This window comes from Protopterus annectens, chromosome 17.part0 (assembly GCF_019279795.1).
Source record: "Protopterus annectens isolate FY-2018-M chromosome 17.part0, PAN1.0, whole genome shotgun sequence".
Lineage (NCBI taxonomy): Eukaryota > Metazoa > Chordata > Ceratodontiformes > Protopteridae > Protopterus > Protopterus annectens.
In genome coordinates this window covers 342,754,082-342,770,647 of record NC_056751.1, presented here as the reverse complement: position 1 = coordinate 342,770,647, position 16,566 = coordinate 342,754,082, and the positions used below count along the sequence as shown (strand labels likewise).

Sequence of the window (16,566 nt, the reverse complement as noted above, 5' to 3'; positions counted from 1 at the left end):
CTAGAAAGGGTTTATCACCAACATGGGCAACAGGAACACCACAGCGGAGGTTAACCAGTCAGTGGTTAGATCTGACCATGAACTATTCACTGTTTCCACACCCAAGCATCTCCCCCACCCACGGATACCACAGTGTATACCTTTCCTACAGCTAAATTTACACTACTAGTGACAGGGGTGGGAGATTTCACAGCCCCCACGCTAAGGGGAAACACTGCTCAAGATACAGACAGATTTACAAATGCAGTCTATAAGCACCTACACGGATGTATGGATCGTACCGTCACTGGTAAACCAAGACTCACTCCTCCTAGACAAGGACACTGGTCTGGTGGACCTCTGCAATAAACAGGCTATACTACAGAAGTAGGACAGTGTTCCAGACACAGGGCAAATCCCATGAAGGGCAGACATCCGTGACCACTATTAGTATGATGCATAGGTCCCTCATGACATCATCCAAGGCTAACAGAAGGAGAATACACAAGGATTTGAAAGATAACCACAAAGCCTTCTTTGGCTATGTCAAGGATCTACATGGTGACACACAGATTTGCACTGTGCCGGTGATATATAGCACAAAATATGCTGACCCTGCTGATATCGCCAACATCCTTGCAGATACATTCGGTGCATACTTCACCCCCTAAAGAGCCCACAACACTGCCCGAAAGGTACAGTATCCCACACATCAGAGACACACAGGTGGAAATGGCTCTCTTTAACAGCAGAACACAGTGTCATTTGAGGCAGATGTCGACCCAGACTGCATCTTGCAAACTGTAGAAGACAACCTGCCCCCCACCTAATTAAGCATTCCTACCTCAGCCTCTCCACAGGCTACATGCCCATACAATGGCACGTGGCAATGGTTATTCCACTCCATCAAGGTGGAATCACAACTGACCATGGTAATTACCACCCCATAAGCCTGACTAGCCTGTTCTGCAATGGTATGGGTCACATCCTCATGGCACTCATTAACAAAGACATGGGTAACCTCTGAACACATGACCCAACCCAGGTCAGCTTGGTTGAGTGCAGTTCATGCCTACTGAACCTGTTTGATGTCTTACATACAGTCACCAAGATGTTAGATGACGGGGGGGAGGTGGTTCACACATACTTCTTGGACCTCGCCAAGGCTTTTCACACCATGCCCCACTCAGGTATTATTGCTAAACACACCAGCCTGTACATTCACCCATACATCACAGGTTGGGTTGCCAAGAGGCTTACACACAGAACCCACATGGTACGACTAGTGGTCTCCAGGTCCAACTCTTGACCAGTCATGACTGGTGTCCCACAGGACTCAGTCCTGGGAGCCCTACTGTTTGGCATATACATCTCAGAGGTACAGGCAAACACAGGTGGACTACTGCAGACCATGTTTGGCAATGACTGCGAACAGGGAGCCATGATTGATAGTCCAGCTGACACAGACATCCCTCAAGGGGCCTCACAGAGAACGTCACAGGGTGCCAACGACACGGCCTCCAGCCAAGTGCCACTAACTGCATGGTCATTCCATTGTGGAACTGGCACCCACATATTAACACAGCCACTTTAATACAGACAAGGTAATGGGGTATCTGGGGACTAAGGTAGATAATGATCTCCCCTTTGACAATCATATCTCCACAGTAGTTAGGACACCCTTCTATGTAGGCCATCTGATTACTAAAGGATTCCCATCTAGACATACTGGGGTTATAGTGCCCCTTTACTCATCACTCATCAGTCCCATCATAGGGTATAATAACCCATGTGGGATGTACCTCAGAAGACACTTCCAACAGCTGGGGGGTCCATGAATGTACCTCGCCAAGGGGAATACTGGCCTCCAACATATGGCCTATGCAGCCAGACTGAATAAACTCATGCTTTACTCAGTGGCATCTCGTTTACCCAGAGATGATCTCCGCTGGCCAACACAGCCATGTTGAACTCAGGCTTGATGGATATGCTCCACCTATGGGAATCCATGTCACAGTGAGCCACACACTGTAGTAAGCTGAACCTTGCCACAACAATAACTGGAAGATGCTGGAGGGGCAGCTTCCTGTCACAAACACTCCCCATACTTTGGAACAACATCCCTAACTATATTATACAGAGCCCCTCACTAACACTCTGCAAGAGAAACCTTGAAGAGTGGATGGGGAACAGTAGATGCACCCCAGGAATCTTGCCTTTGGCTCTGCTCCACAGAGGGACAGTTAATGAATTAATGGGGTGGCAAAAGCTGACACATTTTGGCTGGGCTTATGAATGGCCTCTGGCAGTTGGCCAAGTACCTACCTATGAATCTATACATACAGTATCTTCACATGCTGATAGCTTAATTTACTGTTCAGGTGTTGACTTATCTTGTACCAATGACAGTTGTGTGTGCAATAGTTGAGGGCTGCCTATGTTAGATGCACACAGTAGGCTGCCTGTACATGACAATTTACAGGTAGTCTTGTGTGTATGCCATCCATTTTTACTGTGTGTGCAGGTGGAGAAAGGTGTCAGTCCCTAGGTGCCTACACTGTCAGAGTGTGTGCTATACATTCCCTCTTTGCCAAGGCATGGGCATACTGGGCATGCCTCCATCTGCCTACTGGGGCTGGCTCAGGGTGTTCATGGTCTGAGTACCTCTGTGCCTGTGGGGCCCTTGGCAATGGTGGTGGGCTGTGAGGGCCTTCACCATTTTATCCCTGCTGCAGCTGTTTTCGCAGGACCATATTGTGTAGCATGGCACACACTATGAAGATGTGGGCACATGTACCTGGAGAGTACTACAAGGCTCCACCAGATATTTCCAAGCAATGGAACCATGATTTCAGCATCCCAAACACACGCTCTATGATGATTCTGGTTTGTGCGTGTGCCTCATTATGGCGTTCCTGCATGGGTGTGTGTGCATTTCTGATGGGAGTCATCATCCACGGTTCCAGTGCATAGCCAGCATCCCCCACCAAGTGGCCATTTGGGACATCCCCCCTGGCAAATAACTGATACAGCTGTGAGGCATGCCAGATGTGGAAGTCGTGATAGCTTCCAGGGCTGCCAGCACACACATCCATGATAATGCCCTGGGCATTGCACATGACCTGGCAGTTGATGGAGGGGTATCCATTGCGGTTTATGTAGCACCTACCCTGCTCACCGGGTGGTGAGTTGATGTGTATGTGCGTGCAGTCTATTACATCCAGTACCTCCAGGTATTCTGCCACATGGTGGAAGAGACGCATATTGCTGGCCAACTCCTCCTGCATTCAGGGGAAGTATATGTGCTCATTGGCATGTGGTAACATGGCATCCAGGAACTGGTGTAGTACCCTGGATGCTGATGCCTGTGAGATCCCCATGATGTCCCCAGTTGGTCTTTGAAAGGTACCTGTAGCTAGTATTCTCAGGCTTACACATACCTTCGTATCCACTGGGATTGGTTCCCCACTGTTTGTTCTGGTTCTGAGACGTGGCTGGCACAGCTCCACAAGTTGCTGTAGGATGTCCCTGTCTACCCTGTAATGCTCTACTATCTCCTGAACATGTAGCCTCTGGTAGGTTACCCTGGGTCTGAACACTCTTCTCCTCCCCTGGTGCCTGAGGTGGTCATGTACATCATCCTCCACACCACCTTCAGTCTCCAACGCATGCTGGTGGATCAAAGCTATGGCAGTCCCTAACATGTATATAATAAAAGTTTCCCGTCTGTATACACCACTGGTGCAGAGTGTATGGGAATACACAAATGTGTGTGTGAGGTGCTTTTACACTTTATAGTATTGTGCTATGGATGCTGCTGATGTAAGTGGGTGTGTATGAGCTATTCCAGCTACAGCGTGTCTTAATTATGGATTTTGCAATGAGTACTGCAAGTGTGGGGCCTTTACTGTGGAGATCTACTTGCCTGCTCTGATTAATCTGTTGCCCTTTAATTCACTTTTAGACCTGGATCCCCTCCCATTATTAGGCATGCATCCACCTGCCGTCTTTCTTCTTTTGTACTTTCCCTACCCAGTCATGGCAAAATGTGCCTTGTAGCTGATATACTGCATATCGGCTTTGTTCTGCTTTGACACTTTGCTGTTTTCTTTGCAGTACAGCCCCTCCTCTTCCCTGTTCTGCAGGTAGCTGCTTGCAGCCTTGTTAACTGTTGTCAATGGCCCACTGTAGGCTCCTAGGTGTTAATTATTCATTTGTACTCCAATTTCACTGCTGCAGCATTTAATTATTTCTTTCCTATATCCTTCCTGTTTCAGCTGCAGTGCACGCCGCGCATACCCGTTTACTGGGTTTACGCGCGTCTTCATCTCCGTTGACATGCATACTCTGTTACCTTGTGTACTCTCAGCTAAGCATAGCTATGGCCAATTCAACACACCCCTTTCCTGCAGCTTTGCCAAGCTAGGGGCAGACCGGTTTAGCAATGCTCCAATGTGCTTACAGCAATAGCGACACACCCCTCTCTTGATGTCATCTTTATCTCAAGGGCGCACCTCGGTGTTATAATGCTATGCTGTGAGGTGCATCCTTACACCAGCGGAGAATCTGTGAATCACTATTACTCCTCTCATTTGCATGGCATTGCCTACTAATTCCTAGCTACTGCGCATAACACTGTCACTGCCCCTTAGCAACCCTTGTGCCATGAGTATGGTGTAGCATGCCTGCCATTGACTATTATGGGGAAATCATGATATGGGTTTCATTGCAGTTTTATTCTATATTTTTATATATTCCTTGCGATCCCCTTTGCGCACCGCTGCCCTGCACTTCCACGTCGTGATAGTGCGAATATATATATTAAATGTTATTTTTTATATTTTGTACATGTTTATTGTGCCAATGGCTATATATTTAGCCATTGGCATATATTAACAATATAATACATGTATTTGGTCGGCTGTCATGGCTCCGATTTTATGTTTGCAAAAATGTAAACCGTTTTCTATGGTTTACATTTCTGCATGCTTACACTACGCCTGCACCACTTCCTGAATTGCGACATATCTTCATTTGCATGCTACACTGCTGCACATGGGGTAATTAGCAGGCAAGGCTCGGGAGTTTGTGGACGTAGCATACGCAGGTAGTGCACATGGAAACAGCTCGTACCTGAATCGCTCGGTGGCCATCTTTGGTGTTAGAACACTGACGCTACGCCTGCACCTGGCGCAAGCTTCAGGAATCCCGGGGATTATTTTTTCTTTTGTCATGCTGTTTTATCCAGACTTTTCCTTTTTTTTGATACATTGCAGGACCTGCATTTCTTAAAACTGAACAAGGTAAAAGAGAGAAGTTAGAAAGAAAAAAAAGAAAAAAGGAGCACCTATTTAAGTTATAAATTATTACACTTAAAAATAACAGAGAAAACACTTAAAAATATTTTTGTTACTTTATAGCATGGAAAGAAAATTATGCAATATTAAAGTAGTACCATTAAGAGAAACATTGTTTTACTTATAGTTAACTTTCTCCCTCATCTTCCCCTCTCCTAAGTATCTTTCTGGACATTAATGACATGAAGTAGGGCATATGCTTTAGAGTCCCCTACAAGTTTAACAAAGTCCAAAAAAGTCCAATATTTCCAGATTTGCTTATTCTGTCATGTTTCACAAATATAATTATATATAATTATATTATGTATTACAGAACAGAATAAAGGAATGTCCAAGTGCACAAATTGTAATTTGTGTAAGTATATTTTAGAGAATGATAGGATATGGTTAACAGCAAGAAATTATGAAATTAAATTATTGAACAAATACATTTGTAAATCTAAGTTTGTAATCTATATAGCACTGTGTGGAGTGTGTCCTGCATTTTACTTTGGTAGAACTGTTAGGGAGTTTCACATGAGAATGTATGAGTATTCATGGGCTGTAGAAAAAAATGAAGCTAAGTTATGCCTTATCAAAACATGTTCGACAGATGCATATGAAAGATGTGAACAAAATGCATTTCAAATTTTCAAGTCAAGTGATTAATTGTAATTTATGATTGGGATGTAGAAGATGAGCTTGACTGGAAAGAGTATTGTTGGCAAGTAAGATTGAATTCTTGCAGTTCTCCTGGAATGAGTGATAGGGAGAACTTTAAAATTGTATTGAAAAAGAAAGGGTTAACTCATTAAGGTTGAAGTCATGTGAGTTTATAAGTTTAGTTAATTGCATTTTGAATTGTTGCAACTTTGTCTGATGACGTTCCATGTATGGAATGAAAGTGCTTACCAGTTGTATGTTTAATGTTATTCCTAGTATGTTAAGTTTTAAGCCATTTTAAGGCATTCATGTATTTATTATAATTATTGCTTTGTAATCCCATATTTGTCAATGTCCAAGTTACTGGTTTTATTCCTGTTCATCTCCATCTCCCAGATCCTGTCTCTGTTTCATGTCCAATGTACTCTTGATTCTTCTAGTCGACTCTTGTGTTTTTTCCTTTTCTCAAGCATTTTATGTTGAACCATTGTAAAGTTTTCACTGGTAGTGTCTCTGTTTTCTTAATTACCAGAAAACAGGAAGCAGAATATTCTGCTTCACAACTCACATTTGTTCAAAAAATTATTTTGTCCCTACAGAGAAAAATATTTTAAAGATAGCTGGCTAAATCTGACACCTGCTTCTTGACATTCCCTGAATAATGGAATAAATGTACTCCTGTTCTGCCTGGTGTACAATGAGTAATCGTTCTCCACAAACAATCTGCTGTCTCCCACTTTTAGTACTTTGTCCTGCCACAGTTTTGTTAGAATCAACTCCTCCTGCTGGTAAGGTTGCATTTTACTATTAAAGGCCTAGGTTGCTTTTTCATAGCTAGGTTTGGAGTATAGACACAATGTGCTCTTTCAACTAACAACTACTGCTGTAGAATACCAGTCCAGTTGCTTATTTGTCCTTTCTAAAAATTAATGCAGTCTGTTCCTTCCAGCTTCTCTGGTACAGCAGAACATCTCAGGTTTCCCTACATGTTCTGTCTTCTAATTCTGTTATGTTTTGAAACATGTTCTCTTGTGAAGTCTCATATTCAGCCAGCCATTTCTTCATTTTGACCTCTGACTTATGCGGTTTTATCATCTCATCTGAATATCTGTTTAAAGCTTCTTCCATTTTTTCCAGCCTTTTGTTGTTTGAGTTTATACACTGCATCCGTATTTCATTTGTTTTAATCAGGTCTGTGTGCAGTTGTCTTATACTTTTCTCTAGGCTACTATAAGTCATGTCTGAAGCTTGCACTGCTTTTTGTTGAACAGCTGGAGTAGTTTTCCCAGTCAGTGTTTTTTCCTCACCTTTTGTAGATGATTTTCCATCAGGTCCTCTGTACTTCTTTTTTCCTAGCATCCAGGCAATGCACTTACTACCCAGTTACTGAAATTTACCCAGAAGTATAGGTCCACAATTTTTTCTGCTAAGTTTCTGTTTTCACACCGGGAGAGCTAGAAATAGGCTGTTAATCAATGTGCAGCCATCTTGAAAGTCCCCTATGACTTATTTGATTTATTAACACTTAAATGGAAATGGTCCCCTTTGTCATAACAGTTGTACATTTTGTGTAGGTCCTGAATCTAGAAGCACGTTGGCTGTAACTTTATACAGTTTCTGCTGCCTTCCTTAAACCCAGAGTTGGTATGTTTTTTTTTTCAAACGCCATACTTAATGGAAAAGTGGCACTGCCAAATTATCAGAACTTCTTTTTACCACAATAAACCTCAGATCTGATGTGTCTTTCATCAGTTCTCATCGGATCGATCTTCACATCTGATCGGATCCAATCTTGTCCATTCTTCAGATTTTTGGATCTGGCAAGGCTTAGCCTCCTCCCCTTACCTGTAGTCCCCCTCCATCTCGGATTTGCCTTTGATCTTGTTTGCCACTCAAACACTGCAGATGTTGATCTCTAAGGCTCAGAGTTGTCTCATAGTTTCAGATGTGACATATTTTTTGTTATCCTTTCAGCATAGGCTCCTTTTCTACTTATTTCTGTCTTCTTATCTCCTCCGCATATTAAAAAAAAGTTTCTGTTTCCTTGCCTTCTTTCTTATCTTCTGTGAGGGTTTTAAGGTTATCACTACAAGTGTTATTTTTGTTGTTAATGTCATCATCTTACTGTTTTTGTTTTCAGTTGTTGGGTGTTTCTACTTGTGTGTTTTGTTGGTAGCAGTAGTTGTTAAGGATTTGACACTAAGTTTTTCCCTTGTGTCTTTGTCATGTTGCCTGGTGATTTTTTGCATTTTACAGGATGACAGATAAGACATTTGTCTTTAAAAAAGTGCATCTCCTGTGGGTATAACATCTCTACCTAAGGTACTCACTCTAAATGTGTGTATTGCCTGAGAGCCGCTCACTTTGAGGAGGACTACTGTACCTGCTCCACTTTTGGAGCCAGAGCTTTGTCCAACAGGTGATCAAAACTTGCCTTGAAGGTGTTTCTCCCTCTTAGCTGGAGAAGGGTATCCCTCTCAATCTTCACCCCTCCCCTCATCCTCCAAGAAGTCTTCAGAAAAGGGCAAGGGGAGAAGACTAAGGAGAAGGAGAAGGACAAAGAGGCAGGCAAGTGTTGTCCTGATCCAGCAGGTCCAGCACCAAAAGTGTCTATGCCATCAAATCTGTCCTCAGTGTAGAAGCCAGTTAGAATTAGGTTTCTCTCTCTTCCATTTTCAGAACCCAGGTTCTCTCAAGATTCCTTTAGTTCCAATTGCCTACATCCTTAGTTCAAAAATTACCAACCAAATTAAAGCCCTGCTCACTGTCTGCTGATAACTTACCACCAGAATACTTACAACTAGCAGCCAAGGCTATAGCTTACCCAGTCAGCATTCTTATTAACTGCTCTATCACTGAATCATATGTTCCCCTACTATGGAAAAATCCATTATTACCCCACTTCACAAAGGAGGTAATGCCCATGATCTCTCAAACTACCACCCCAGCTCTGCTCTACTCCCTACTATCAAAAATCCTAAAAAAAGTATTCAGACCCAAGTACTCAATCACCTCATCAATAATAACCTCTTATCTCCTACACAACGTGGCTTCCGCCCTGGCCATAGTACAAACTCTCCTTTATTGATATTGTGAATAAAGCTCTTGATGCTGGTCTACCCACTTCTCTACTCCTGCTAGACCTCTCAAAAGCTTTCAACATGGTATCTCACCCTAAGCTTTTGCAACAGCTAGACAAACTTGGTTGCTGTCAAAGGGTAACAACCTGGTTTTCTTCCTACCTAAACAACAGACAGCAATCAGTTAGATGGCAAAACCAACAATCTGATTACCTTGCAAACAACACAGGTGTCTCACAAGGATCCATTTTAGGACCAGTACTCTTCAATGTATTCATTAGTGAGCTAAATAAAGCCTCCCATCAAAGCATACTAATTCAATATGCAGATGATTCAGCAGTCATCTCATCCTCCAATAATTTCTCTAACCTCCAAAAAATCACCCAAAATGCCTTCTCCTCTACAGAAACTTGGCTGAATTACTCTCAACTAATGCTTAACCCCCGAAAAATCTAAATTCTTATTATTCTCATCAAAACCTCCAACTATAGAATTCAAAATTTTCTCACATAAAACTGAAATCAAACAGGCACAATCCGCAAAACATCTAGGAATTACTATCGACAATAAACTGTCTTTTGAACAACACATACTCAGTACAGTAAAGAAAACCACCTTCAAACTGGACAAATTATACCGGCACAAACTTTACCTTGATAAACAAACTAGGATTAAACTAGCTAACACCCTGCTTACTACATCCCTTACATACGGGAGCCCCATTTTCACCAATCTCCATACATCCCTCAGTAATAAGCTACAACAGTGCTACTATAAGATAGCAAAATTCGCGTCTAACTTGTCTAACCGCTCTCACCACCGCAACCCTCTCTCAAACCTATCCTGGCTAGAATTTAACCACTATCTAGTTTACTCAACTACTTTTACAACCCGATAGATGCCCAGCTTTCCAATCCATCTTGCACACACATACCCCTACTCAATCCCACCACTCTTCAGAGAGAACCCTTCTAAGCATAGCTAAACCCAACAAGAGAGTAGGACAATGCCTGCATTCTTACAACATAGCCAAACTTTGGAATACCCCCCATCTTCCATTACCCAACTAGACTCCCTGAAGTCCTTTAAAGCTGCACTAAAAACTTATTTTTACATAATCTAAGCTGTTCATGTGAAATACAATGTAAGCCTCCTTAATCCCATAACTTAATTCAACAAGAATCCTGCCTTTCTAACACCTCTGATTTTCAGTCGACTCGAAATACGTATTTATCCATTACTATGTGCTATTCTCTGTGATATAGTTTACCTGTGATATGATGCTTGTATACTAATTTATATAACATATGTTTGCAATTATGTTGTTCTGTGATATTAGTTTGTCTTAACTGTGGAGCCTTTCTCCCCAGATCTGTATTTTTAAACTGTATAATATTTTGCTTTTGTTGTTTGTATAAATATGGAGTTTTTCTCCCCGGGCCTCGACTGAAAATGTTTTTTTTTTTTTTTTTTTTTACCAAGTTGACTTTCCCGGTCAACAAATGCCAGTAAATAAATAATAAGTTGCAATCTCCTTTCTTGCAGGAGAGATCATTTCTAAGGGTTTTTAGGTCTCATTCCATAGCTTCTTCCATGATATTGGTGCTGTCGACAAGGGCCTGTCCAAAGCAGACATAGGATGATGAAGTTCCTAAAGACCCAGAATCAGCTGGGGGTACTCCAAGCACTGACCACCATCGGTGATTCAGGAGCTGTCGTTCCATATCCCTTGATTGTGACTCCTTTTCTAATCCAGCCTTTGGATTTTGTGACTATGGATCTGAGTGTGAACCAAGAACCTCCTGTGCCTGATATAAAAGACTGGGTTTCTTCGACTCAGACTATTTCTCTGACCTGGTCAGGTGCAACCGCTTCAGATCTCAACAAGTCTTGGAGCCAATGGGTTGATGCCAGTGCTGGGGGGTTGGGCCAACTCCAAAACATTCAGATTTGTCCGTCCCTCTCAGAACGTTTGCTTTGACAGCTCACCTCCAGAATCAGCTTTGGAGCTGACCTGGATTGTCTGTCCGAGCCTGCACTTGGGTTTCTTGGAACCTATGGGAGCTGCCATGGGACCAGTTTTGATGCCAGAAATTGAGGCCTTTGAGAGAATCCTCTCTCAGTCTTAACACCTTTTCCCTACTCAGAACCATCCCTGCCTCCACTGTTTTTTTCAGGTTCTCTGCCTTCTCTTTCTGCTACTTTGGTAGAGCCAGCCCATAAAAGTCTTGAGAAAGTCCAGGTTGTGGACTCCCCATCCATTTTGGAGTCTTCCCTGGAACATCCCACTGGGGAAGTACACAGTAAGCATATATACAAAAGGAGGCACTTACACTCTCCTCAGAAGTCCCACACAGAAGATACTGATTTTAATGAGGGAAGGGGTCCCCCTTATTCCCCCTTCAAGACGTCTCCTTTGGTGAGTTACAGACAGGGAGATGATCAGCTGTCCCCCCCCCCCCCAGGAGGAATCGGTATTCCTTGAGGCTTTTGGGACTGGCTTATCTACTTCTTGGGTGGTTCGTTTCACTAACAAACTAGTACTTGGTTTCAGATGGGCTTAGAAGGAACTGGATGTGGTTGAACATAAGTTTTCACAACTTATGTTGCCTCATCCTGACAAAGTGCAATGATATCAGGAATGCATTGGTAAAGCCATGGTTCCAGGGTCTCTTGTACACCTTCCCACTAATGGCCATGATATTAAAAAAACATTCCAAAAGCCCTAAAACTGGAGTTAAAACTGGTCCTAATATGGCAATTCTGTCCCAGACATCTGTGTGTTTTCTGCTAACTCTTTACATGCTGGAGGAGTTTGTCATCTGCTGTTCTTCAAGGTGTTGATTACCCATCCATTGAACAGATTCTACCTGGGCATCAATGTCCTGATGTTGTCATTTTGGCTTCCCAAGCACTAAACATCACTAATAACCTGAGTTATACACTAGAAGAAATCAAGACTTCATTGTGAAAACCTTATGCCAGGAAGTTATGCAGAAAGTAGTAAAACACTTTATCATTGGGACCTCTTAGAAGGGAATGGCCTCCAGTTTGCCATCCTTGCCTCAGATTTTGCAATACCTGACCTAGCTATTTGGCCAAGGCCTCAGTTACTGTATCATCAAAGTACATATAGCAGCTATTTTGAATTTTCACACTGGACATTATTCTAGAAATAGTCAAAAGGCTACCATTTGAGACCGTGGCAAAGGCAGAGCTCAAATAACGTTCACAGCAAACAGTATTCCTGGTAGCCTTTACCTTGGCCAGAAGAGTGTTAGAGCTCCCATCTCTCAGTAAAAACATCATTCCTAACATTCCTTAAGGATAAAGTGGTGCTCAGAACTAGTGCATTATTCATGCCCCATGCAGTTTCATAAATCTCAATCAGTCCATAAACCTTTAGGTTTTCTTCCCCAGCTAGCAAAACAAAGGAGAGTACCTCTTCTACAGCATGGATGCCCACAGAATCTGTAGGGCATATGAGTTCAGAGAAAGTGACCAGATGTTCATCTCCTTTTCTCCATCAACAAAAAGGCATATTGGTATCCAAAGTCAACCTATCTAGAATGATCTCTGAATGTATCAGATTCTACTACCTGAGTGGGTCTGTACCATAGCTGCAACCCTAACAGTCGACCCCATGAGATCAGTGAATAGATCTACTCCTTTCCTAAAAAATGTCTTGTTGCTCCCTCCATAAGGAACACTTTATTAGATAATGTTTGTTCAGTGACCACTCAATCCAACCACATCTCTTCACTGGCATTATAGTCAGAAATTGAGTATATTTATTTTGTCTGCAGTAGAATATGAATCAGGAATGGCTTGCCAAATTAAATTGGTTCAGAAAACTCATTTAGTGAAACCTTGCTAGTGTAATAGTATACCAAAAACATGGTACCATTTTACTTTGTGTAGGTAGAAGCTGTTTCTAACCCTGGTATGAAGGGTTGTATTTAAATTATATAATTTTGATGTCAGAACTTCTTGAAGAAGAACAATTGTGCAGAACAATTAGTAGTCCTCCTTTTAAAGCTATGCTAAACTTCATAAAATTTATACACAGAATCATGTATGATAACTCTAATTGGAAAAAACACAATTTCAAATATATATAAATTATTAATAAATTATAAAGTTAAGCCTAAGCACAATTATTGGAATTTCATTACTAAAGGGTACTCAATTAATCTAACTCCTGAAAACAAAATTAATATTTTGTACTCTGTTAAACTAACATCTAACACTCAATTTTGGAGAATATATACCTGGAAATTTCTGCACCAATCATTCTATACACCTAATAGACTCAGCAAATTTGTTTCTTCTAATAGTGTAATTTGTTGGAGATGTCTACAAACCTGTAAAGCAGATTGGACACACATTTTCCATGATTGCATTAAACTTAAAAAAAATTGGGAAGACATTAGAAATTTTCTGCAAGCTTTATTTTCAGACACTTTTGTATTAACAAAATCCTTAATCCTCCTGGATGTTACTGAAAAACTAGAAATGAACAGGAAAGATTTATACTTGCTTTGGACTATTCTAGCAGTGGCTAGCAAATGTATTTCTAGGAAATGGCTTTCTAGATCTGAACCAACTTTTGAAGAATTTTTGAATCTTCTAAATGAAACAGCATTGATGGAAGTAAAAGTAAAAGAGTCATGGATTATTCCTAAGAAATGGAGCAACAATCCATGGAAGAAGGTAACTCATCTTATTAAAACATTGAGAATGGATTCAGTCTCTTCTTGAAAGTTCGATATCAAGAAGATGTAAGATAAACTTATATCTAAAGTATCTGCATATTTGACTTAGATTGGTTTATTATATAATTTATACTCAGGCCAATGTACATAATGTAAATATCTCAGTTACTCTTGTTGTTATTTACTTCTTGATATTTCTTTTGGATAATTTACAAGTAGTTTGTATTAAAATTTCAAGAAAATTAATAAAAACGTATGAGTAAAAAAATAACTTCTTGAAGAAGCCTAATACTTGGACTTTTTGGGCAGAACCTAAATATTTTTCTGCCTTATCTTTCCATCTTCAGTAAATTGCTACAGTGGCATATTTCAACTAAATGTGTTACTTTTTGATTATTGATTACTTTGTGAAATCTTTTGCTTCTCAAAGAAGACTAGGTTGAATTAGTTGTACCATGCACATCACATTGTGTATACTAAGTATTAGACTCCAAGGTCATGAACATCCTTTGCATTTTATTTATTTCTTTCTTTCTGTTTTAGACCATTTGTTAAATAAAATGTCATAGGATTTTGCCTAGATTGTGGTCACTAGTCAAGAAAATGGCTAATCCTCTTGCACATATGACAATTTTTGCTAGGGAGACAATTTTGGACTTCACAAAGGAGGATGGGTGAGGAATCATTAATGACTATTATTATAGTTGTACCTGCCTTTCTTTCATCCCGGCCTATGAAATGAATTGAAGAGACAGACATAAACGAGTAAGAATCCACATGAACTTCTGACTGAAAGACCTTTATAATGTGGAATGTGCAGTGACAAGTTTTTCTTTTTGTGGACACTGTCTGTATGATCCATCAATTGATGTGTTTCAGAATTTGTGGTTTCTAAGCATGGAGATTCTGTTTTGTGGCACTGTTATATACTGTTAAATATTTACATAGCCTTTAATACATTGTTACTTCAACTGTTTCAGACAGACAATGTGGTGGAGAATTGGGAGAGTACACAGGATACATTGAATCCCCAAACTATCCTGGAAACTACCCAGCAAACATAGAATGCACTTGGACTATAAATCCACCTCCAAAGCGTCGGATCCTAATTGTGGTTCCAGAAATATTTCTACCAATTGAAGATGAATGTGGAGACTATTTAGTAATGAGAAAAAGTGGTAAGTCACTTTGATATTCTGGTTATAGAGAATTTTCTTTGAGGTATTAGTCATACGTTTTGATATGAATAACCATGAATGCAGTTTTATGACTATGTAAAGTAATATGTAGTGAACATGCTTATCCCAGCACACACCCACTGAGTGCATATCCCAGCACTCAGTGGGTGCTAACCAGTGAAATTTAATTGGATTGGGTCATTAACCCATCATAAATAATATAATGTAATATAATGCATGATTTTATGTTACATTATATTCAAAGCCACTGTTTCATGATTATTAAAATATTGAAATGCTATTTTCATTACCTGAAATTCTAGGAGTTGTACCAGTAATTGTTATTTTAATTTCTGATCATTGTAGAGATTCCATTAACACATTAATTTTCTTAATATATAAGCAGAATAAAATTGGATTTTAAATAAATTACACCTGATAAATAAAACAGTAAATGTACAGAGAAGTATAGGTTTTGTCAAATGAGTAATCTAGTTTAAAATGTTAGTCTATGAAATCTGTTGTTTTACCAGCACTCAAGTAGTCTTTATTCTTTAATTTTTAGAATGATTTTATTAAAACTGGCTTTATGGCTCTTTAGAATGCTTTTTATTGAAATTGGCTTTGTGACTCTGTCTCTCTGTGGTTCTGTCACATTCCTTGACCACTCAGTTCTCATCTATATCCACTGGGAACCAATCATTATGCAGTACACAGCACATCAGCACACAGGACAGCTCACAGTGGGAATAGAAAGACCATGAGGATTTTAGTTTTTAATTAAAATACAACAGTATTTAGATACTGTTAAATTTTACTTAAAAACTAAAAAGTAAAAAATAAACATGTAAAAAAATAGATTTTTTTTAATAAATAATGCTTTTTATTGGGTTGGTCTAAAAAGTGAAAGATAAGGAAGAAGACTGAAAACTTTGCAAAAAACACACAGACAAGCTAATTTCAGAAAAGCATTTGAGGTTGGTTTTGCTGATTCCTGCTCCTTCTTCTACTACCTCAATAATGCAATTACTTTTTAGAGCGATTCAATGAAAAGCATTCTTTATTAAAACATCTTTATTTTTAAGTTACTAGATTTTTTCAATAAAATAGAAAAACAGTAGCTTTGACTATGTTCTCTTATATTGTGTTGTGTTGTATTACTAAAAATGGTTAAGAACTGACTGTAAACAACATATATTTTATGTAATTTATTAGGTCTTTTTATATGGCTAAGTGCAGAGCTTACATAAATGGGCCTTTTATATAAGGCTGTGTGCAAAGCCTACATAGTCTACTCAGTTAAGAAACTTTTTTATGTATTCATTTTAACTATGAAAAATACTGCAAATTTTAAGCTGTGTCTTAGTTCTTGTATTTCTTATAACCATGTAAGTAAAATAGATTTTCAATGTTGAAATGTGTATATTTGTGAATGTAGTAAAGGGTATTTTATAATGGAGAAATTAATATATAAGTTTAAAGTATCTTGTAATAGAAAATCATAAATTTCCCCCTTTGGTGTTAAATTATGGAAGTTAATGAATTATATAAAATTGCCACATGGTTCATTAAAGTTCTGCATTCATATATTCTCCATTTTCAAAAATCTTACAGA

At 39.8% G+C, this 16,566-nt stretch overlaps 1 protein-coding gene across 1 annotated transcript in view; it reads left to right on the top strand.

Annotated features, from left to right (window-relative positions):
• The window catches only part of LOC122791730 (signal peptide, CUB and EGF-like domain-containing protein 2), a 1,774,756-nt gene that overhangs the window by 1,694,218 nt on the left and 63,972 nt on the right, over nt 1-16,566 (top strand). Inside the window, exon 20 of the mRNA XM_044059635.1 lies at nt 14,754-14,951. Within this exon, the coding sequence (XP_043915570.1) occupies nt 14,754-14,951 (198 nt within the window). The remainder of the gene's footprint in view (nt 1-14,753; nt 14,952-16,566) is intronic.